General features: G+C 45.8%; 1 protein-coding gene across 4 annotated transcripts in view; it reads right to left on the minus strand.

Annotated features, from left to right (window-relative positions):
• Nucleotides 1-10,995: 10,995 nt before the first annotated feature.
• Nucleotides 10,996-22,842, minus strand: part of LOC131573394 (BEN domain-containing protein 7-like) — a 44,672-nt gene continuing 32,825 nt past the window's right edge. For 2 of the 4 annotated variants that reach the window (XM_058827332.1, XM_058827328.1), the window contains 2 exons: nt 15,965-16,015; nt 14,837-14,967 (listed from right to left, as the gene is read on the minus strand). In XM_058827332.1, coding sequence (XP_058683315.1) covers nt 14,852-14,967; nt 15,965-16,015 — 167 coding nt within the window. In that variant the 3' untranslated portion in view covers nt 14,837-14,851. Of the gene's footprint in view, nt 11,293-14,836; nt 14,968-15,964; nt 16,016-19,033; nt 19,079-22,842 lie in introns of those variants that run through there. The other 2 variants (XM_058827329.1, XM_058827330.1) reach the window with 2 other exon arrangements.

The raw sequence follows: 22,842 nt of genomic DNA on the forward strand, positions 1-22,842 counted from the left end.
ACTGGGGACAAGTCTCGTGCCCTGCATTGCTCACTAGAATGATCCTTGTGTCCTTCTCCCTTTGTAGGGCTTCGTGTCCCTAAGCCACATCCCACCACTGAGCCTGGGCATCCCCAGACATTTTCCACCTCCTTTGGCAGGGATGTGCCCTGTGCAGAGCTGCTCCTGCAGTGCAGGTGGCAGGGCACAGCCCCATCATCACCGCCATGGCCTTTGGTCCCAAGTATCAGCCGTGCTTTTCTGTGCCAAGGTTTTTCCCAAGGCTGGAGCCTATAAATAATCCAGGAGTGTCTCCTCCTGCCCAGCTCTGCACTCTGCTTCCTCTCTTTGTTTCAGAACGAGCTGTGTGATTCTGCCAGCCAGACCTGCAGCCACCCGATACAGGCTCCCTCGGGATGAGCCTCGAACACTGACTTCCCAAATTACTGTCTGGAGCGATGGGTGCAGCCAAGCTGAGCCAGCAATCCTATTCCAGCTGCTGGCACTCGCCGAAACATCTGCCTCGCCTGTGCTGTGCTTGTTGATGGAGCTGTGAGCAGCTCCCAGCATGTCATTTGGGAATATAAATTGAGTTCCTCTGAGCTGGAACCACCTGCTTCAGATAATTTCTCTGGCAAGGAGTCTTCTATCTTATTCTCCATCCAGGATTTTCCTGCTTTCCACTGCTGCCAGCCCCATGCAGTAGCTGGGGGGGTTGGTACTGATGATGGGAATTTAGGTGGATCCATAGGGGAAATGCTGTGCTGCCAAAGCACAGCAGAGGGTAAATGTGCTGTTTAAACCATAGAATTTTAGAATCACAGACTGGTTTGAATTGGAAAGGACCTTTAAATTTCATCTAGTTCAAACTCTGTGCCATGGACAGGGACAGCTTTTGATATATTGGGTTGCTCAAGGCCAACCTGGCCTTGAACACTTCCAGGGATGGGGCATCCACAGCTTTTTGAAATGCCAGGCACTTGTTGATGCTGAACTAAGGCTGGTTGGATACACAAGCAAGGAAACAAACAGCTCCCCGGGAAAACAGGTGGCTGTTGCAAGGAGCAAACCTGCTGGTAACCAGGGTTGTGGAAGTGAAGGATGCTGCTGCTTCCAGCTTCCCTTTTCCCTCCCTAGGGTGACATGCAGCCAGCCCTCCAGGTCTGTCCCTGCCCCTTCTTCTTCTGCCCCAGCAGTATCCATTATCTGATCATGTAATTAGGATCCCCTAAACACACCTGAATTGTTGTCAGTCAAAACAGAGCTGAATTCCACCCGGAATTGTGCCAACCAGGCACTTAAAACTTGAGCTAATGGGGAAAAGTGGTTTATATGGGAAACAGGTTTAACATCAGCAAAATGCTCTCAGAGCTGCAGGTGAGGTGCTCTGGAAGAGACCAGGTGTGCCCAATGCCACCTCTCATCTCCTCAGGGATAACCACTGTGCAATGGTGTGTTTTCCCCATTGGAAAAGCAAAAATTAACCAAACTCAAGCCCCTAAGCAGGGGCGGGGTGGTTTGATCTCCTTGAGGGGTTGGATGTGAGTGTGTTGCCATAGCAGTCTCACAGCAGAGGAGGCACTGAAACATCTCCTGCTCCCAGTCCAGCTAGCAGGGGGAATGAGGATTGCTGAGCCCACAGGCAGTGGCTCCCTCGAGAAACTCCTGGAAAGCCCCTGATTTGCATGCACCAAGAGATGCAAAGCCTGTTTCAATGGAGTGATGAATCCTTGGAGCTGCCAGGAGGTGAGACCCCTCTGGTGGGACTGGCTGGGATGTGGGGGTGGATAGAGGAGGGTGTCAGGGCTCTCCATATCTCTGTACCCCCAAATGCAGCCCTGCACTCTGCAAGTGCACCTGGCAGTAGTGGGAAGTGCTGTAATGTGGTGCTCCACATTCTCCTAAAGGGCTTTTTTCCAGCATTTAAAAGTAAAAACCACAAAATCACACAGGGAGAGAAATGATCACACATTAAGTCTTCCCGTTTCTCCGTTTCTTTCCCATTCCCTGCATCCCATTGCTCCTCCTCCTCTCCTTGCAGCCAGATTTGTGTGTTTTCCTAGGATTTGTGCCCAGCATTGGCATTAAGTAAACTCAGCATCTGTCTTTGCAGGACCTCACGCTTGGATGGTGCTGTGGGATAATGCTGTGGAAAGGGGCAAATGCTCGGAGTGACCCGGGGGTCCCTGGGGAGAGACATCCCTCCAGGTGAGGTATTTCCCTGTGCAAAGGGGAAGGCAAAGCCGGCTGATGGGCAGCGCCTGGGGGTAGCAGAGACCAGCAGACAGCCCCCAGTGCCGGCTGCTTTGATTTCCAGAAAGGCAATTAACACCCGCCCGATGCAGCTCCATTCCAGAGAGCGAAGCAGCAGGAAGTAGCTGCTCTTCCCAAATGCAAAGCATTGCCCCGAGCCCTGTCTGCTCCCAGCTTGAGTGATCCCTGTGGAGCCCAAGGAGTCACAGCAGAGCCAAGACTCAGCCTTGTTTTTAACTCAGTTTTTGATTTAATCCAAGCTGCAGAGCTACATCTCGCTATGACAAATATTCTTAGCACTATCCATATATCTAGAGCATAACCGATAGGTCAGGGAATAGATGTGTGCTCCAAAAAATGGAATTTCTCCACTTTACTTTAGGTTTGGTTTGATCAGGGTGGCTCTGCAAAAGCTGTTGTGGATGTGGGGGCGTGAGACAGGGTGAGCAGATTGCAGCAGGGGAACATGGGGAGCTGCGGCTGGTCTGCTTGTGCCACTGAAACTGCCACCAAACATCAGCTTCATGTGCACCTCCTGACAGTGAGCAGGTAACACTGAGGCCAAAGCAGTGAACCCTTCCCATTCCTACCAGTTTGGACAAAATCTGCCTGCAGGCACTGGAATGTCTTTTGCTCATAGGATCACAGAATGGTTTGGGGTGAAGGTGCCTTTAGAAGTCACCTGGTTCCAAACCCCCTGCCATGAACAGGGACATCTTCAACTAAATCAGGTTGTTCAGAGCCCCAGCAAACCTGACTGAATGTTTCCAGGGATGGGGCATGTACCACCTCTCTGGGAAACCTCGTGTTTCATCACTTTCACTGTAAAAAATATTTTCCTTCTATGGAGTCTACCATCCCCAAGGTGATCTTTGTGGTCCACAACACAAAGCACAGGTGGTCATGGTGGCCCTGCACTGCTGCTGGTGCCATCTTGCACTGCACCCTCAGCATCCCACACTGGTGGGACTGTTGGCGTGACTGGGATTGGCTTGCTCCAAGGGAATCCCCACTCCTAGGAGATGCCTGCAGTGCTCATGAGAGTCCAAGTATCCCACTGAGTGAGTCAACTGCTCCTAGAAGCAAATACTGTGTGCAGTTTTGGGCACCACAATATGAGAAAGAAGTTAAGCTATTAGAGAGTGGGCAAAAGAGGGCCACAAGGATGGTAAAGGGTCTGGAGGGGGAAGCTGTATGTGTAGGGGCTAAGGTCACTTGGTTTGTTCAGCCTGGAGAAAGTTGACACTGAGGGGAGACCTCATTGTGCTCTTCAATATCCTCCTGAGGGGAAGGGGAGGGCCAGGCACTGAACTCTGCAGTGACCAGTGGCAGCACTAGAGGGAATGGCCTGAAGTTGTGTAAGGGAACATTAGGTTGGATAATAGAAAAAGGTTTTTTATATGGAGGGTGGTTGGGCACTGGACCAGGCTCTGTAGGGAGGTGGTCACAGCACCAAGCCTGAGAGAGTTCAAGAAGTGTTTGGACAATGCTCTCAGGCACAGGGTGTGACTCTTGGGGTGTCTTGTGCAGGGCCAGGAGCTGGGCTTGATAACCCTTGTGGGTCCCTTCCAACTCAGCATATTCTGTGATAATATTTTAGAGGTGATCTTGAACAGGGGACAATATTCCAGTGAGTTATAGACTGAGGAGGCACAGTTCAGGGTAGAAAATTGCTTATAAGTTCAGCCATTTAAGATATCAGCATTAGTTTTGCTTCTAAAACTTCCTGAGTGTGAGCAAGAATCACCTTACCCACCCACACTCACTAAATATTTAGTCATTTTTAACAAGTTAAACAAAGCCCTTTGATTGGATTTATGCTAATGGCTCCTCCGTAGGCATTTCTGATTCATTTACATTTCATTTTAAAATTGCCTGTGTACACTGCTGATTCTCACCAACACCATTAGCAGATAAAGGGAACAAGTAACGGGTCACAGACGCCACAAGATGGCAATAGTTGAAGAGCAATTTGTTTCTGGAGGAAGAGATCTGGGGTTCGGCAGCGAACCCTCTGTGGGAGGGCAGCACTGCTGTGCATTAACCTTGGCACTCACAGAGGGGTCTGTGGCCCACCGAAGCAAAGTGGTTTGAGTAGAGGGTGGGTGGGTTCACCTGCCCCCCCTCGGAGGAGGATGGAGAACATGGGAGAGCTGCTCAAGGTCAGCCTGGCAGTGTTCTGCTTCATGGTTTCAAGGACCAAATCTTGCAGTATGAAGCAGAAAGGGTTTGCACGCCTGGACACGGAGCTTCTAAGCCCTGGCTCTGCGTGCCAAGGCTGGGTTTTGCTGGGTCAGAACCTCTCAGGGTGTTGCTGTGCCAGAATCTTGTGTGCATCTGCAGCACACGATTTGCCACGTCAGAAGAAGAGGTCTCAGCCCCACAGCACCCCTAGATCCAGCACGAGGTGTTTGAATGGATGGGAGTGTCTCTGACTCCATGGTCAGGCTCAGTGGTGCCGCTGATGTGCTGGAGGGAAGGGATGCCACCCAGAGGAACTTGCACAGGCTTGAGGAGTGGGTCGGTGTTAACCTCATGAGGTTCAACAAGGCCAAGTGCAAAGTCTGGCATGTGGGTCAGGGCAATCCCCAGGGACACCATCCCACTGGGATGGGTGCTGGGGGCCTGCATGGGGCAGGAATCTCCTCTGCTCCAAGGCCTCCCCAAAGGGACTTTAAGTGAGAGATGGGCTATGATGCATCATGCTCAGTGAAAGGCAGCAAAGGAGCAATGTGAGAGCTCGTTTGTTATGAATGTTAAATGTAAAATCTATGTTAATGCACTGGGGTTTGGCACTCTGTGCTGTCCAGAGGACGAAGCTGGGAACATGGTGCCCTGATGAGCAGAGGATCTAGGAGGTGGAGGTCTTGGAGCAGCACTCCATCTCTGTGGGATACAGCACATCCACTGCCATTCCTTGAGGGCTGGCAGCAGCACCTGGATGTGCAGGGTAGCCATGGGATGCTCAGGAGCCTCTGTCTGTGTTTTAGCCCCAGGGGAAGGAGTGAAGGCAGCAGGACCCCCTTGCAGGATGGGACTACATGGTGTCAGAGCACATGCGGTACCCAGGACCAGAGGGACAGAAAGGACAAATTCATGGTGCGTCATTGGCTGTCACTGATGCTGTTACATTGTCCAGCCAGACTGTGGTGGTTGGGCAAGTTTCATGCAGGCAAAGGTTACTTCTAACCCTGAGGCAAACCCCATATCCTGCAGGATGTCCACCCCAGCCTTGGCTCTCCCCACAGCGTCAGAGCAGTGGATGCAGGAAGTGGATTCCTCACTGGTGCTGCCAGCATCAGGCCAGGGAGGTGGAGGTCTGTCAGTTTTGAGGATGGAGCCATCACCAGGAAAAAGTCAAGAAAACAAAGGCTGGATGATATCACAATTCTCACCAGCCAAAAAGTGAGGCAGGGCCTACCACAGCTGTGTAAGAAGGCAGGGATGTGGCAGCAGGGAGAGCTGGGCACTGAGGGCCTGTGCAGGAACTCGGGAAAAGGGAAATCAGGAGGGAGCAGAGGTCCAGCTAAGAGCAGAGCAGTTTACACACATCCCCTGTGCTGTGATGAATGGAGACATGAGATACAGTCAGTGAATCCTGAAATCTCTTGGGATTAAATGATTACATTAATCTTTGCTTTCCCTAAGCCGTGGTAATGGCAGTAGCCACATGCTGGTTCCAGTCCAGATCCATCCCTGTTAACTTCCCGGTGACTCGCTGGGGAGCTGGCATGGGCTCACACTGTCCTGACACACAAATTCCCCCCTCATCCTTCTCTAGCTGACACCCCTTTCACCTGATGTCTCCAGGGCAGTGCTGGGCATGGGGCAAAGGTAGAGCAGGGATCCTGTGGTACGCGAGTATTGCTGCTAGTGAGGTTTCTTAGTCTCCTGGATTGATTTCCTTTGCTGGAGTGCACACGCAGTCCATATGATTTGCTGAACCATCCTGGGGCAGGAAAGGTCCTTCAGGCAACCTGAGGGTCAGTGGATGGCAGAACTACGTGGGCTGGCCTTTTCCATCCATCCCCATCTGTGCAGGACATCACCTGAAAATGACATTTCTCCTGGTGTGCTGGTGATGGACGTGGCCAGGGGACATCTCTGCCCATGGTGATGGTTTCCACCCCAAGCTGGCCCTGTGGCCAGGCTCCAGCAGGAGCCAAAGGCCACCATGGTACTCTCACCTGTGATGGCTCTTGCTGGGCAGAGGTGGATGAAGCTCTTCATCCCATGCTTGTTGGTAGCTTCAGGGGCAACTGTGGCTTTGTAAGCACTTTAACATGAAGTTACGTTGGATTTCTCTACACCTCTGAGGATCTAGGTGGAGGAAGGAGGCAGTGCTGAAACACAAGGTGTGTGTTCCTCCCATTTCCAAATTCCCCCAAAATTAACTGTTTTTTGCCCTTGTTATCACCTGGGTGTAACAGCATATGCATGGAGGGTAGAGAAAAAGCTGATGGAATTATTTAGTTTTTTTAAAATTGATGTTTACACACTGGAGCTAAATTATTTATACACGTAATGTTACAGGTTTCACATCGGTGGCTTTTATTAGCAGTTGGCGGATGAGAAATCATACTTGACCTACTTGTACAACCCCCTCTCGTGCCTCTCTGTGATTACAGCGTGGCAGGTAGGAATGAAGGTGCTCACCCCATCCCAGCCACGGGGATGTTCAAGCAGTGGGAGAACCAGTGGAAGGAGAACAGATATCTCAGCACCTCCTACAAGTCATTTTGCTGCTTTGGATTTGGGGGCGAATATGCACACAATGGGGTTATTTTTGCAAAGTCTTGCACAATGCTGGTGATGTCTGTTTCTCTAGGATGATGTGGCCTCATGGGTTTTTTCCTAGCACCATGCACCCTCCCTTCCCCAGTGAAGGAGAAATTCACTTCTCAGTGATGCCCCAGCAGAGGGTAGGCTTTTTGGGGAGAACGTTTCTCTAGAGGAGGGGTGGCTGCATCAGGACCACCCATCCCCAAACCACTCTGATGTGACAGTGTGTTTCCCCTGAAAGACTCAGCCAGCCGTTTCTAAACCAACATGTCACAGGCACTTGAGATGACTTTCTTCTTGTCTCACAATTAATGCATTTTTTATAAAGCCCAGGCTCCAGTTTCCTTTCATGTTACCAGGAGGATATCCTTTTTCCTTTTCAGCTTCAGAAGGATTTTTTTCACCCAAAGTATTAATCTCCAGTCTCCTGTACTCGGGACAGAGGGATGCACTGGTGGACTGGGCCAGCAAGGAGGCAGGAGCGTGGCTGGAGCTCAGGTGTGGGTGCAGGCAGTGTCACTTGCTCCATCCCAAAGCTGTTTCAACAGGTGAACCTGCAGCCTGGCAGCAGCACGGGCTGGTGGCTCTGCAGCACAGTTGAGATTTAGTGCTGTGCAGATCGCAGCACACAGGGACATTTCTTGCTCATAATTGTACCTTAAACACAATTTAAGGTGCTCCACTTGAATGTTACAAGCAACAGTGTATCAGCCTGGTCCCTGTTTTTAAAAATGCAAGCAAGACAAAGCCACACTTTAACATCCTGGCCTGTATCAGCAACACTGTGACCAGTAGGACCAAGACAGTGATTGTCCCCCTGAACTTGGCACACACCTTGAATCCTGGGAACACTTTTGAGTTCCCCACTACTATAAAGACATTGAGGTGATGGAGTGTGTCCAGAGAAGGGCAACAGAGCTGGGGGTGGTTTTGGAGCACAAGTCTGAGGAGCAGCTGAGGGAGCTCTGGGGGGGGGGCTCAGCCCAGAGAAAAGGAGACCTTGGAGTGGTGTTTCAGTACTGAAAGGGGGCTTGTTAGAAAGATAGAGGGACTTTTTACTAAAGCCTGTAGGGACAGGGCAAGAGGCAACAGTTTTGAACTAAGAGAACGTTAGATTTATATTAGATATTAAGAAAAACAGTTTTACATTGAGGTTGGTTTACAATGAAGCTCTGTAACAGGTTGCCCAAAGAAGCTGTGGATGCTCTGTCCCTGGAAGTGTTCAAGACCAGTTTGGACGGGGCTTTGGCCAACCTCATCTTGTGCAAGATGCTCCTGCCCATGGCAGGGGTTGGAGCTTTAAAGGTCCCTTCTAACCTAAACCATTCTGTGACCGAGATGCGCTTCCAGCACCCCGCAGAGGGGATGGCTTGCACTGGCTCCTGTTACATCACCGATGCAGGATGTGCACCAGGCTTCAGCCAATCTGGGCTGCCACTGAAATGTGAAGGAAGCTCTCACTGGGAATTTTTACCAGCAGTGTCTCCATAGTGCTCCTTGTATAAAGCCAAAAAGGTGTGGTGAGCTGCTGCTTCACTTTGCTTCACTGGCTCCTTGGAACTGATGGAAGATTACCAGGAATGTGTTTTCACAGGCAGTATTTTTTAAGGCTAAACATTTGATGAGGGTGTGATCATGAATTACCAAGAATGTATCTTTGCAGCTACTCCAACCTATGAGTATGTCCTTCCTGTGTGTTGTTTCCATAGAAGCAGAGCTTAACCTTTTAAGTGCAGATTATAAAGGCACCTAATTCAATTAAAATCAGACTTCAAGCATATCAGTACTTAATACTCAAGAGTTATTACGTGATTGGATATAGATGTTGTTGTGATTGGCAAGGCAGTGTGGTTTCTGGCTGAGCCAGCTGGAAAAACAGTATCATGGTGGTAGCTTTCAGGGTTTTCCTATGTGTAGTCCACTGGTGGTATAGTAATTCCTCCAAAATACGGGAACCCAGCATAGAACACATGAACACACATGCAATTAAAGTTATTTATTGTAGGTTTTCTTTTCTGAACTGACAAAGAGGATTTCCCAGAGATCGGTAACACGACACAATGTTATACACCATTTCACAACTAGTCCCTTGTCGCTTTATTAAGAACATAGTAATTTAAAAATATCTAAATATTTACATATTAATAAAACATATATACAGAAGATTGAGACATTTTTACCTAAATATGGAATGATTTTTTTTTTCTTCTCTCTAATAAACCCTATAAAAAGATTTCTGAAGAAAGTCTGAACAGTAGTCACAGTAAGTAAACACAAATGCAATCTTCCAAATTTACAAAACGTTGATTTCATTGCTGAAGGGTTACAACACAACGGACTGGTGCCCCCTGCCCAATGCAGGCAACTCCAAGCCATGAAGGAAGGAAAGACTCAAAATTTAAGGTTCGCAGTGCACATTCAATCTATTCCACAGTTTCAGAGAGAACATGGTCATTCCTAGAAGTCCATGGAAAGTGGGCGGGGAACAGCTGGGAGCCTGTTTTCTCAGGTGCCAAGAGAACAAACTGTTCATGTTGGCTTCAGTGTTATTTGTGGGTATTCTGTGACACCCGAGAAACAGGTTTTAGGATTGTTAAAAAAAGGTTGAATATTTTGAAAACCATCCCACTCTGTAATAGCACTTCTGTTGAGACGCTCACAGGCCAAATAGTTTCCAAAAAAAAAAAAGTACCTAAGATACACACAGGGAAAGGAAACATGATGGCAAAGGCTCTAGCAAGCTCTTCCTCGAATTGCAGGAAACGTGCTCAAACTGCCTGGTGATCAACAGGTGTTGCAGGTAAGACCTTCCAGATTTCTTTGCAACATTTCTAAAGTGAATTTAGTGCTGATGAAAGGTGCAGAAATGAAGGTTCGCAGGGAGGGCCGCACATGGTTTTACCTTAGTCCTGACCCAAAATGACCAACCCTTTCAGTGTCTAAGAGGGTAGTGCAATTTCTTGATCGATTCACTTGTCTTAACTGCTGAGATATCAGTACAGTGCCAGCTGAAAGGTGACTTGTTTTTTTTTAAGTAGGTGAGTATTGTTGCCAAGGACAGTGGCTGCAAAATCACAGTGAGCAGACCCTCTTCTCAGAAAACAGAAAATTAATACATTTTGAAATTGATGTGGTAGAGCAAACTGGGGGCAACACTGAGGGGAAAATGACCACCTCCAGCAACCTGCACTATAAAGATGCTCAAGAGCCATCCCACTAGGACCACGTAGGGGAAATTGTTTGAGGAACAGCTTCTCCTTGCTGTAACTAGGAACGTGGGCACTGCTGGGAGAAATCCTGCTTTATTTCCTCCTAAACCCAGTAAGGCCTTCTTAATCAGAGCTGTGTGTGACTGGTCATTGGTACCGCAGCAGCCAGGAAAGGAAAGTGGGTCTGCAGAAGCAAAGAGCTTCACCAAGTCAGATGCTCATTAAGCCCCCAGGGCTCATGGTGGAGAGAGAGGCCACCCTGGTCCCTGGGGACAGGAAGAGTCACAATTTCTGCGTGGTTTAAGATCAAACACTGCTGGCAAGCATACAAACGTGGAAAAATACAATCATGGAGGAGAAATACAGGCAAGAGAATGACCTCAGAGTGGATACCCCGCTAATTCAGTAATACATTGTTGCAGCGGCCTCAGGGAGGCAAAGAGTTAACATTGTTCCACCCCAAACCCCTTGTGAAGGGCGGCCCAGGAGTTCTGATTGGGTTTGAGTCCCTGGGGGGTTCTCCCTTGCTGTGTTTCTAATGGTCCCTGACCCTGAACTCCACCCTCAAAGGTGTAAACCCTCGGGGGTTCTGTCCCTCAAAAACCCCTGCTGTGCCTCTGTTCGGGGCTCTCTGTTCTGGACCTGAGTTTGTTCTCATGCTGAATAAATGGTTTCATGAACGGGAGCCCGTCTCGTTGGTGTTTCATGCTGGTCCCCAGAACCCTGCTGCTTCCCTGGACGAGATCCTGAGGTTGCAGGCTGCAACAATACATTGGATGGGGAGGGAAATCATCCTTAATTAAGATGAAGAACAGTGAAGCAATCTGGTGGTTTCATTACTTGAGGTTACATGGAAAATGCATCAAAAAAATATAGACTTGTAAGAAAAACTGTATGGATGCCCATGTCTTGTGGTACACTGAAGTTCTCGTGCTGAGCTTGCAGGAACATTACTCAAAGGAGAGGATGTTTCTATCTGCTAAGAACACTGATGCAGGATGTGAAATTCAAACTGAAAAATCTGGGTTTGCATCTATCAGATGGTCTGTTGTGGTGTCAAAAAGGTTACCTGAAGGGAGAAAGAATTTGAAGGAATCAGTTAAAAAAATGTAAGATTTTAAGATACCAGTAATTTGCAACAAAAAATTTAGTATTTTAGAATGATGGAAATTATGTATTTGAGTTTTAACTTTAATTAGTGATGGGGTTGAACTGCGAGTGTGCATACAGGCAGTGCTGCTGAATTCCATTTAGAGTAGAGCTCAATTGACTAAAGCAAATTAAATAGATTTTTTGAATACAAAATCTGCCAGACAAGTTTTTCACACAACATACAGTGCAGCCCACTTCAGATGTAAAGCGCTCCATTAGTCTTCAGCACAAACTGCACTGCAATGCTCACCCCTTTGAAGTTTCAGTTCTGAAGAAGTGCAAAAAAAGCACCCCATGAATTTTAAACCTTGAGTATATACTTTGGGATCTTATTTGGTAAAAACCCCCACCAGTCCACAGCAGTCTAAGTGCACATAGGAGAAAAAAAAAATTATATATATATATATATATACATACACCTATGAAAGGTGCGCTGTATGATTATATCCCATCTTTTTTAAAGCACTTTAAGAATGTGCTTTTTCTAAACAGAACAATGAAAAGATGGACAGAAGAATTACAACGAGAGTGCTAAGAACACAGGGCAAAGAGAAGACAGACATCAATCAGCCTGAGAGGCAAATACACCCCAATGAAAAGGGAAGATTCATACAATCACGCATTGAAAAGATAAAGATTTATATTACAATAAAGGATTTATATTTAAGGTTTTGGAAAAGGTTTTTCTTTTTTTTTTTTCCCCAAGTTTCATTTTCTTGATATTGTATTTCGAGTGAAAAGGAGACAACCTATATAGAATTGGATTGTTGCTGTTTTCTTATCATCCATTTCTTTACCAAGAGATTGCTCTCATCTTTTCACAAAGCTGTATCACCCCCAGACCTGAGGATTGGGATGTTAGTGTTTCAGCTTCCGTTAGGGATATCAAAATTCTTTCTCATCTTGAAATTAACCCCAGTGTGGAGAAACTACACAAATTCTCAGCATGGCTGTGGTCCAAAGCAGGAGTAAGGAGTGCTACCTCATGGTCCTATACCTGCCTACATCTTTCCAATCAAATTTACAAGATGAGGATTCAAGAAAAGGGTATTGCAGCTGGCTTACAGCTTGTTTGTTCTCACATGCAGAACTTATGGGTTATGCCTTCCTTTTGTTTTACTTTTAAAGCACAAAATCCCAACGTTTTGCATAAATTGTACACTGAAATAAGATGAGCGTTTTCACAATACCAACTTGCACAGAAAGACTCTAAAAGCTGCCACATCCTCATCCTGATAAAGATCTATCTCACACCCTCCAGGTATCCTGTATCACCAAGAAACTAATCAGCCTTTCCACTGAGCCCACGATAATTACCCCTGGAGCTGTCTGATCTGTCTGAGCTCAGGTCTGGACACAGCCTGCAGCTTTAGGTAGGTGCAAAAGCTGGAAATCTCCAAGACCTGAGCTTTGATAACATTTGTTGGGGACAATTCTTCTAGTATTTTCTTGAGATTTATCTGCCAATGAACCAAAGTTCCCAGCAAGTTTAACTGCCACAGTTCTTCCAATTTACTTTAAACACCCTTCAATCAACAGCCTTTAAAGCCAAGGCCCTCTTAGTGTAGAGGGTGATTTTACCACAGGAGCATCATTTCTGCTCAGGAGTGCTAAAATATAATTGGGGGAAAATGTCTTCCTTAGCTTTATGAGGATGTACCAGCTTCATTTTTTTTTAACCAGACTTTTGAGTTCCAAAAGAGATTTCTGAAAACAAAGCACCCCCTGCTTTCCTCAAATCCCAGGACTTTGCTACTTTGTGGGCACAAAGGGAGCTGGTTCAGACCTGTCTGTGGGCACTGGCACCAATTAACTGCACTCGGACCCTGGTCCTGCTGGCACCAAAGAAGAGACACCTTCAAATGCAACTGCAGCTGACCTGGCCTTCCCTCTGGAAGCAGCTCTCTTCCCACCAATGATGGTGAGAGTTGAGAGCAACCACACCTCTGAATGAGGTGTCAGCCAGAGGCTATAATCCAAAATTGTACAGACTGAGACATTTCAGCATCACTAGTCCACATATGCCCAGATCTCGTTCATAATGTCATCAGTGTCAGAGGCAGGACTGACATAGCTGGAAAGGCAGATTAAAGGCATTCAAGTTTTTTGGCACCAATGCTTATCACTGATTCAAATAATTCTCCCTGGGCGCTTTTACTTCACAGTTTGTTCAGTTATTGAAGATCAAGAGAGCAACAGATTCACTGATAGCTCCCACACCCCATCTTTTCTTCCCATCCAGTCTTCTGCAAGATCCCTTCAAGCAACACAATTCACTCTGGTTTTATTGTACCAAAGTAGCAGGTTAATCACTGATCACAGAATTACATGATCATTTAGGTTGGAAAAGATACTTAAGATCCTGCACTGCTAAATCCACCACTTCTCTGACCAGACTGTCCCAGTGCTTGACAATACTTTTGGGGAAGAAATTTTTCCTAATACCTGAGGCCACGATTTATCTGATATTAGCTGTCATCTGCAACCAAGGCCCATCGCATGAGGCACTGCACAAACACATAGTCAGAGAGACTTTTCCCCAAAGATTTTTCAAGCTAAACAGAGAAGACAGCTGAATAAATTGCATGCAGACTCTCTTTAAAGAACCTGTCAAACACCCCTTTGTAAAACCAGCTATACTAAAACAGGAAAAGACCCCTGTAAAAATAATATTCCACCTCTTTTTCTACATTCCTTGATAGAAAGCATCTATATTTTGGCTCTGTCTCGTAATTACTGTCATTATATTGTCTGTGTATCACTTTAAATAATCTGCTTCCAACAACAGTATGATATTACACAGATATGTCCTATAAAGAGGCACTGGCACACATAATAATGGGTGTGAGTCAAATTCTTGGCTCACAGCCTGTGAGCATCACCTCCACCCCATGCAAACTGCAGTGTGGTTTATTTAGGCATCCTTCCACAGGTAGTTTGGAGCAGTACACATCACACACAAGCACTTGAGCTCTAAAGCTGCATGCATGGATGCTCAAAGGTGTACAAGCATAGACTGCAAGGGTGATCTGCAGCGGAGTGGAAAGGGAATCGCCTTCTCTACCACAACCATCTCAGCACGTTCATTTCCACCCCTGGTGTACAACCCAAGTAGCGACTACAGAAACCGCTCCAAGAAACATACAGCAAACTAAATTCTGCTCCTTAATGCGATTACCGGAGCAATGAAAAGATAACACCACATCACATTAACAACCTTTATTAGGGTCCTCTTGCAGCGGAATTGCTTCCCTCCCTGATAAAAGAAACCGACAGGATGTCGCTTGGAAGGGACCTTTCAATGCAGAGCTTCCTGCATCTTTCATCACAGCCGTACCCAGAAATATTATTCAGCGTCTGGCCAGGAAAGTAGGACGGCAGCTCCCAGGCAGCGCGTGCTCCCAGCCCCTCCTGGGTCTATGCCAGAACCAGACTATAGCTGCTTGTCCTCCCAACTGCTCCGCTGGTCCTATTCCTTAGTAACTGCACGTGCTCCGACAGCGCTCCACGGCTGGCAGCTGCTGCTCCAGCACACAGCAGCGGGGTGTGAAAGCTCCTTCTCCAGCCCTTACGCAAGAGAGATTAGGGAGTCCTGGCACAGGAGACAGATGCTGGGATGGTCACCAGTAGTCTCCCGTCCTCCCCACAGCTGTCAGGTACCGTGTGATGTGCTCAGAAACCCAGTACCAGCCCTGTCCTGCTCTTCCAGCAATGGATTCCATTGCTGATCTCCAACTACCCTTTGTTGTTAAGTGAAGTAACACAAAACCGCACTATAATCAATGACCTTATTTGTGTGTCCAAGATCCTCTCTCCTTTGGGGATAAGAAGCAGCATCTCAGTCACGTTATAGACTATGAAATGCAGGGAAATGACCATCTCCTCAGACTCTGACCTCACTGGATTTTCAGAGGATGGCAGCTCAGCTCCTACCATCATGGCACCTACTGAAGGACCAACTCTTAATGTGAGGGTGCTTCAAATTTCTTTCTCAGTCTGGTGAGACTGATGATTTCAACACCAAATTTAACAGTGTGGAAAAATGTTATTTCCCAGTCTACTCAGCTGCACAGCCAAGCTGCTGTACAGCAATTGTCAAGCTTTAAAGGCAGGGTGGCTGCACTTCAAGAAAAAGTAAACTAACACTTAACTAGCATGTAAATATGTCTGGAATCCTTCTGTGAGTCCAAGATATTATGGCTAATACCTCCAACAACTCAACAGACGTGACACTACAAATTATTGTGTTTGTCCCTACCAATAACTCTGCTAAGAGATAAAAAATACTCCCAAAAATATCAGGGATGAGCACAAGTCCCTATCTGGCATAAGAAGTGTAACTTACGGGCCTTATTAGCTTAGCTGCTCCCATAGACCTTGAGGTTTTATGAATATGAAATTGAGGGGAAAATTGTAAGATTCTGATGCATTTGTTTTTTAACACAGACCATTCAAAACTTTAGATGGCAGAGTCCTGTGTGCAATTACCCAGCTGTACATGGCAAGTCAGAATTATTGAAAAGTGCTTCTGTGCCATAAATAAACAAAAACACATATGGGAGACTGATAAAAATTTTAATGCATTTTACCTGTTTGTAGTAGAGAAATGTCCGGCTTCTCATCACAGTCAGTTGCCTCTGCTGATTACAAATATAAACAAGAAATCTCATTACTTTTACTGAATATGGGAATGCGATTAAAAAGCTACAGACTGTGAAGTGATTTTGCATTTTCTATCTACTTTCCTCAGCTGCAATTTGCAAGTACTCAGTTAAAAACTCACTGCTTGGAGGAAAAGTTCATATAATAAAAATGCAAACTTGGAAGAGGGAGTTGGGTATTAAGAAGCAATTGTGCCAGCAATGGGATGGAGTAACACTTGCTCTTTTTAAGGTTTCAAGATATCTGTATGATAAAAGGAGTTGTGATCATTTGGTAAACTCACAAGCAAAGTCCCCAGTGGTCCGTAGAGAAAGAGCCTTGCAGGCTAGAACTCCACCCTCTGACAGTCATCTGATGCCTGCAGGGAAAGGAACACTCCCTCTCCTGCACCCAAATTTCCCATGACCACAGGCAAACTCATTTTGGAGGGACAGATTTACTAGGGCAAAGTGTATTCAAAGATGCAGGAGGGTGCCCGGTGTACTTAAAAAAGCATGTGACCACATTGGCAATTAACGTGTATATACACACACGTGCTTTCAACCCACATCTTATGCAAAAGCATTTGACTTAATTTGGCCCACGGTGAAGGGAGGCTAAAAGCCTAATTTGTTCATTTTGTGTTTGCCAGAGGCCAAGGGAATGCACAGACATAGCTGGTCTCACTCAGCAGATGTGCAGGGACTTGTTAGGCTGCAGTACCGGGGACGTGCATGTGAACCCTGAGTAAGTCAAAGGTGTGTAACAGGAAATACATGCCTAACCTACACAAGCCCTACTCAAAATCCTATTACCTTTGTATTTTGGCACTGCAGCATGAGATTTAAGGCCTTTGAAGCACAATGAGATTTTTGAGGGCACTTCAGCAAATGAGGTGTGGTCATTCAAGACAAGCCCATTATCACTGAATCACAGAATAGTCTGGGTTGGAAGGGACCTTATATCAGCAGGGAAAGAGCTTCAACTAGATCAGGTTGCCCAGAGCTCTGACCTTGAATAATTCCAGGGATGCGGCATCCAGCACCTCTGAGCAGCCTGTGCCAGTGTTTCACCACCCTCATTGTAAAAAATTCTTCCTTATATCGAATCTAAATCAACTGTGTTGTAGTTTAAAATGATCACCCCTTGTCCTACAAACTACATTGTACAAGGTCAGTATGGTGGATATGCTCACATCTATTCACTGCATAATATCCACACAGATCAAAACCAAGGCTGCAGATGCACTAAGTTCACCTCCCATTTGAAACTAAGCTAACTGTCCCAATCATCTTTTTCATGGCTCTGCACACGAGGATGTTGAGTTGCCCTCATGATGATAATGTCTAATCCAGCTCCTAATCCATCCCTGGACCAAGAGACTGCTGTCTTTCTCACATGCCTGGATGCCAGGTTAGTTTTTAGCTATATGCTCTCAGTTCTACAAAATTAACTGAACCAAAGAAAACATAAACAAACTAAAACCCTAGTATCAGGCAGCTTTCCTCCCACAAAAGGTTTAAATGCAGAGCCCTGATAAATTCATGGCACAGCATTGCAAGTGACTCAGTGCCTGGAATTTATACCTTTTTCTGCTTCCTGTGAGAAGGTGGCATCCTGAGCAGAAACAAATTCAGTGCCTGGTGCAGCTCACTGTGAAAAGCTTGAATTTTGGAAGGGACACCTAGGATGGTTTGAATCTGGACCAGACTGTCAGTGCTGGAAGGCCTGGGTGTGCAAGGGTAGAGACAGCATGGTACAATGAAAAGCTGAGACCCAGCCAATGGGATATACACAGCTGAAAAAATCATAAATGTCACTCTGAGGCCAACTTCTAGCAGTGCTGTGAAGAGCTACCTGCACCAGGTGGTTCTGTGGCACAGCAACTCAGCATTCAAGGGACAAAGCTGCATCTGACCCAAGGGACCCAAGCTATGAAAATGGGGGAAGCCAAGTCTGAGTGCTGGCAATGGACTGGAGAGATTTCCCTCTATGAATATCAGGGGTGGTGTCAATGGGCTGCCCACTGTAGTGACAACTTTTCTAGAAATCTCTGCAGCAATTCCTGAAGTAACTCCAGAGATGTGGTCATCTTTCTGCCTAACTGCTCTTCTTACACCAGAGGAAGGCAATAATACAGAAAGAAACAAATGGAAATGAGGAACTTTCAGAAGATAAGGACTTGAGTCTTCACCTCGGCAGAACCAGAAATTGCCTGGCCATTTTAATCTGGCAGAAGACTGATACATGAAGTTCAGCTCTCCACCAATTGTTTCAGCCTCATTCCTCATGCCAGCACAAAGGTTTATACAGTCACAAAAGATCAGATCCAGTTAAAAACTGACAACATGGCCACAGGAATGCCTGTGCCGGCACCAGAAAGGGAGTGGGAGTGAGTGCAGCAGATGCCCAGAGAGCTACTCACTCTTCTCAGCAGCTGCCAGGATTTGTTTTATGAGACTGGATGTGTTTCATAGCAGCTCCAGGTGAAGTACAACACAGAGAAATGGCAAACATCTCGACCTCCTAACATGGATATAAACCACCAGTCTCTTACATGTCATTCCAAGAAGGAAGGAAGGTTTGCTTTTGACAACCACACCCACTGCTTTATTTGACTGCCAGCCAAACCTTACTGTCTTGAGCCAGCTTGCAAGACAAGGCAAGCAGGAAGAGAGCCCACTGTGGGAACTCAGAGCCTCTTCCCTATCCTTTGCTTAGAGTGCAGCAGTTCTTGCAAAATAATCCTGGTAGTCATTCCTCAGATTCCCCCCAAAATTGTGTAGCTTCTGAGGTACATGTCTGTCTGTTAAGTGTACACTTGCTGCTTTCCTCCTTGGACAGAAGTACACACGTGCTCAGGGCTGGGAAGTTGAATACAGCAGCTACTATTTAATTATTGCTGTTTTTTATCTAAAACACTGGCCACAAACACACTGTCCACATTCTGGACTTCATCCTACATCCTTCCTGGCCCTGTATGTATTGCTAAGCAAAAATCAAACCAATCTCTTGCAGTATGTAGATATTGTGTCAAAAGCACAAACCAGGGAATCAAAAAGCTGAAGAAAAACAGAAAGAAGAAAAAAACCTCATGCAAAACAATGGAAGCAGTAATTTGAACAAGGACATGGGAGAAAAGAAAAACTGATTTTTTCCTTCTTCCCCACTATTTTACACTGCAACTAAGTAATGTTAATTTTAAACAACAATTCAAGGATGAAGCATCATGGCACACAATTTATTTAAATTAATCTTGCCTGAACATTTTCAGCATATTTTCCAAAACTGCTGTATTTTCCTTTAAGGAGTTAGGCAATCCAAAGGTTCCTGCATTCTGGGTTACACACAAAGTAATCACTTGGCATGAATAGCTCCTAGCCCATGTACTGAGGCAGTGTTAGAACAGAATCATAGGATATCCCGAGTTGGAAGGGACCCAAAAGGATCATCCAAGTCCAACGCCTGGCCCTGCACAGGACAGCCCCAGGAATCCCACCATGTTATAATTTATGTATTATTGTTATTCTATATTACCTCCACAGCATCAGCTTTCCCATGGACAGCTGCTATGGAATAATGGCTCATGGGCTCTTCAAAACATAAAAAGGGAGGAAGAACTTACTGTGGGAGATGTGTGAACCCTGACCTGCTGCTTATTAATGGATGGAGAGTTTAGTAATCAAAAGGCTTGAATGCAGTGCCTGCACAGAGGTGACAGGAACAGCCAGTCAGCTCCCTCTGATTTTACCCGTTTTAAGATCTCTGTGATAATGGCTGACTGTCTCCCTCTGTGCTGCCACTGGCAAGGCCACCAGACACCTGCTCATGTTCTCTTTTGCAGGGTGAAGAGACCACGCTGGGGCAAGCCCAGCACCGTAAATTACGAGGCAATTTGCATTGTAATTCATGCTGCTTTAAGAGGGGAAACCTATGCACATGCATTTCCTTTGAGTTCTTCCCTTCCAGGGCAACTTTGCATCCCATCCCGTCCACCAAATTGGTTCAGCTTCTCTTCTGGAAGAAGACAGACCTGGCATCATGAAGCTGTGCTCCACTATGCTGTGCTGTTGGCATGATATGGGCAATAGTCAAGGCTGAAGAATATTATCATACTCTTTAATTTTAATTATAACATCTGTTTGTAACATTAACCTCGCAGTCTCTTCTCCCCTTTGTGACAGCTAACTTGTGAAATTTTGAAAAGACTGAACAAGGCAAATAAAAATTTAATGGCAGCGGCAGCTTTATTCTCACATCTCACAAATAAAAAAACCCTACCCAAGTTTCAGATCTCAGGCAATAATCTAAAAGAACTAAGAAAAAGCTGAAGAAAAATAAATAAATTAAAAAATAGAATATTTCCAGCTATGAAAAATATTGTCATTGATTCAGAACGTAAATGAATTTTTATTTGGCTTAGGATAACAACCTTTCAGAATCTACATGGGGGAACGATTTTCTAGAAAGCAGAATTTTAAAGTGTCTTTTTTGATTAGCTTTTGAAATAAGGAGCTTTTTCAGTCCCTAATTCTAGGACATGAGCCAAACTTGATAAACAAGGTTGAAGCTGGGCAGCATCTATGATCTAGTGATCATAATTTCATTTAATTTGGAAACACTCATGGGAGTACACCCTATAGAAGGGGCTACAAAAAGCAGATCCACCCCAGTCGTTTCATAGAATTCTCTGAAATTATTACTGTAATTGAAAGATAGAGCAGGATTTATGTTTTCAGACTGAAATAATATTTCACAGGATAAAGTGGAGAGGGCTGGTCATGAATGCAGTGTCTTACTGTCTGCTTTGAAATGAAAAACTCATCAGAGGATGTACTGAATGGCTCAGGGGAAGGCAAGCAGGATGAAAAGCCTGTCCCTTCTCTCTTAAATACTTCTGCTGTTAAAATTTACCCCAACATAGTGCTGACTAAAAAGTTGTCATGTGACCTCTGAAATAAATGGATCTTCTTAAGCTTTCTCCATATAAAGCCTCTGCATTACGACAAACCAGGAACTGTAGATAAATAATGAGATCAAGCACCAGGGAGACACATTGGTTCAGAAAGTGTGGGTGAAGTTAGATTAATGCTGGCTCAGATTTGTTCTTTGGGCCCCTTAGTCTGTCCCCAGAAGATCAGCTGGCATGTTCCAGTGAGCAAGTGGAGACAAAACTCCAAAAAGAGAATGACCTGGGAGTATGGACATAAGACACTTGCTCATCTTCTGCTCCACTGGCCACAGGCAGACTGGAAGAGCTCAAGAGCTCAGCCAGAAGAGCAATGAATCCCACATGCCAGTGGCTGCAACTTTTAAAATACTTAAAAGCCAAGGTTTACAACATTAATTCCTGGAAGAGCTTCTCCCTCCTTGTTTGCCCTCCCCTCCTGTTTTGGTCTCTGTAAATTACACATAATTTTGGTATGGTTGCACAATGAATAGAGAATTTGTGCACAATTCCACATCACCAGTTCTATATCAGGATAAAGCTGTTGAGGGCTGAGAGACTATTCTACCAACACCACAACATCCTTCCCTCAGTCTTACAGACCCCCCCAGGCATCTGCTAACAGCCAATGCTGGACACAAAATACGGGAGTAGAACAGAGACAAATCTGTTGCGCAGTCATCTCTAGATGCCTCATATCAGGAGCTCACAGTTGTAGCACAAAAGTACCAACAAACCTGATTTAAACAACACGAGGATGTTACTGCAACCAGCTGTCTGCTCCTGCCTCTCTGCTCCCATCTACTGTTTTGCTGTCACAAAGGCCTGGGAAACTTCTCTGCTTCAGTGCAAGGTCAGGCTGAGTTAGCTATAGCCACCAGAGGAGACGGCAGTGGCTGGAAAGGTGCAAGTGGCCACAGTGGTGTGTGTGTTCAGTCACTCCTGACACACTGAAAACAGCATGTCTGCCTGTGGCCACATTAGAGAGAAACCAGGGCACTTCAGGGATTGGCCAGTAAACAGCACAAAAAAAGAGCTTTTCTACCAATCTAGGTACTGTGCAGTTTTATTTTCAACAAATAAACTTGAGGGGATGCTAGGTACACTGCTGCTCACTATGCATCCACATACAGGTGAACAAGTTACCTTCCCTCTGCAGCACAGACAGGGGAGCCTATCTGATTCTGGTACACTACCCAGCTTCACTTATTTTCCTTCATAGTCTTACTAGCTTAGACACAATATCCTCTGCTTAGATTCTCCCATCCTGAGCAAGGACCAGAGATAGAGGTGGCCCCATTTGAAAAGCAAAAGCTGAATGTCATTGTCATTTTAATTAATATCCTGCAGAGGCAAGAAGAAAAGCAAATAAAAAAGGATGAAAGAAAATAAAAATCAAAACAAAATTAGGTCAATCCTCCTTCCTGAGGGATCTTTTGCAGACAACCCAAGGACCCTCTGCTCCCCACATCCTGCACTGCACCCTTCACCTTATTGTAGCCTGACATCCCACTTCCAACCTCCTGTCCTGGGGAGGCTGAAAGGCAGCCTTGGAAGGGGCAGAAAGCAATCCTGTTGTACAACACCAGTAATCTGACACTGCCTTTAACAAGATTATCTTGTATCCCTCTGTCCTCCCTCCCCCCAACACACAAGAAACCCTTTTTCAGGCCAGTGCTGGTTTGTTTCTCTACCCTGGGAAGCTTATGCTACTGAATAATCTGTACTTTCGTCCTCCCCCTGCGTTATTTCTGTCTCTGGGTGTTTCTCATTTTCCTCCGTCTTATGCTTTTCCCTCCTGGCATTAATAACATTGCGGAGAATGATTTCAGATGCCAGCCTAAGTGTGTGTTTCAGAGATGTGGCTTTGGATGGAAA

Source organism: Poecile atricapillus, chromosome Z (genome assembly GCF_030490865.1).
Source record: "Poecile atricapillus isolate bPoeAtr1 chromosome Z, bPoeAtr1.hap1, whole genome shotgun sequence".
NCBI lineage: Eukaryota > Metazoa > Chordata > Aves > Passeriformes > Paridae > Poecile > Poecile atricapillus.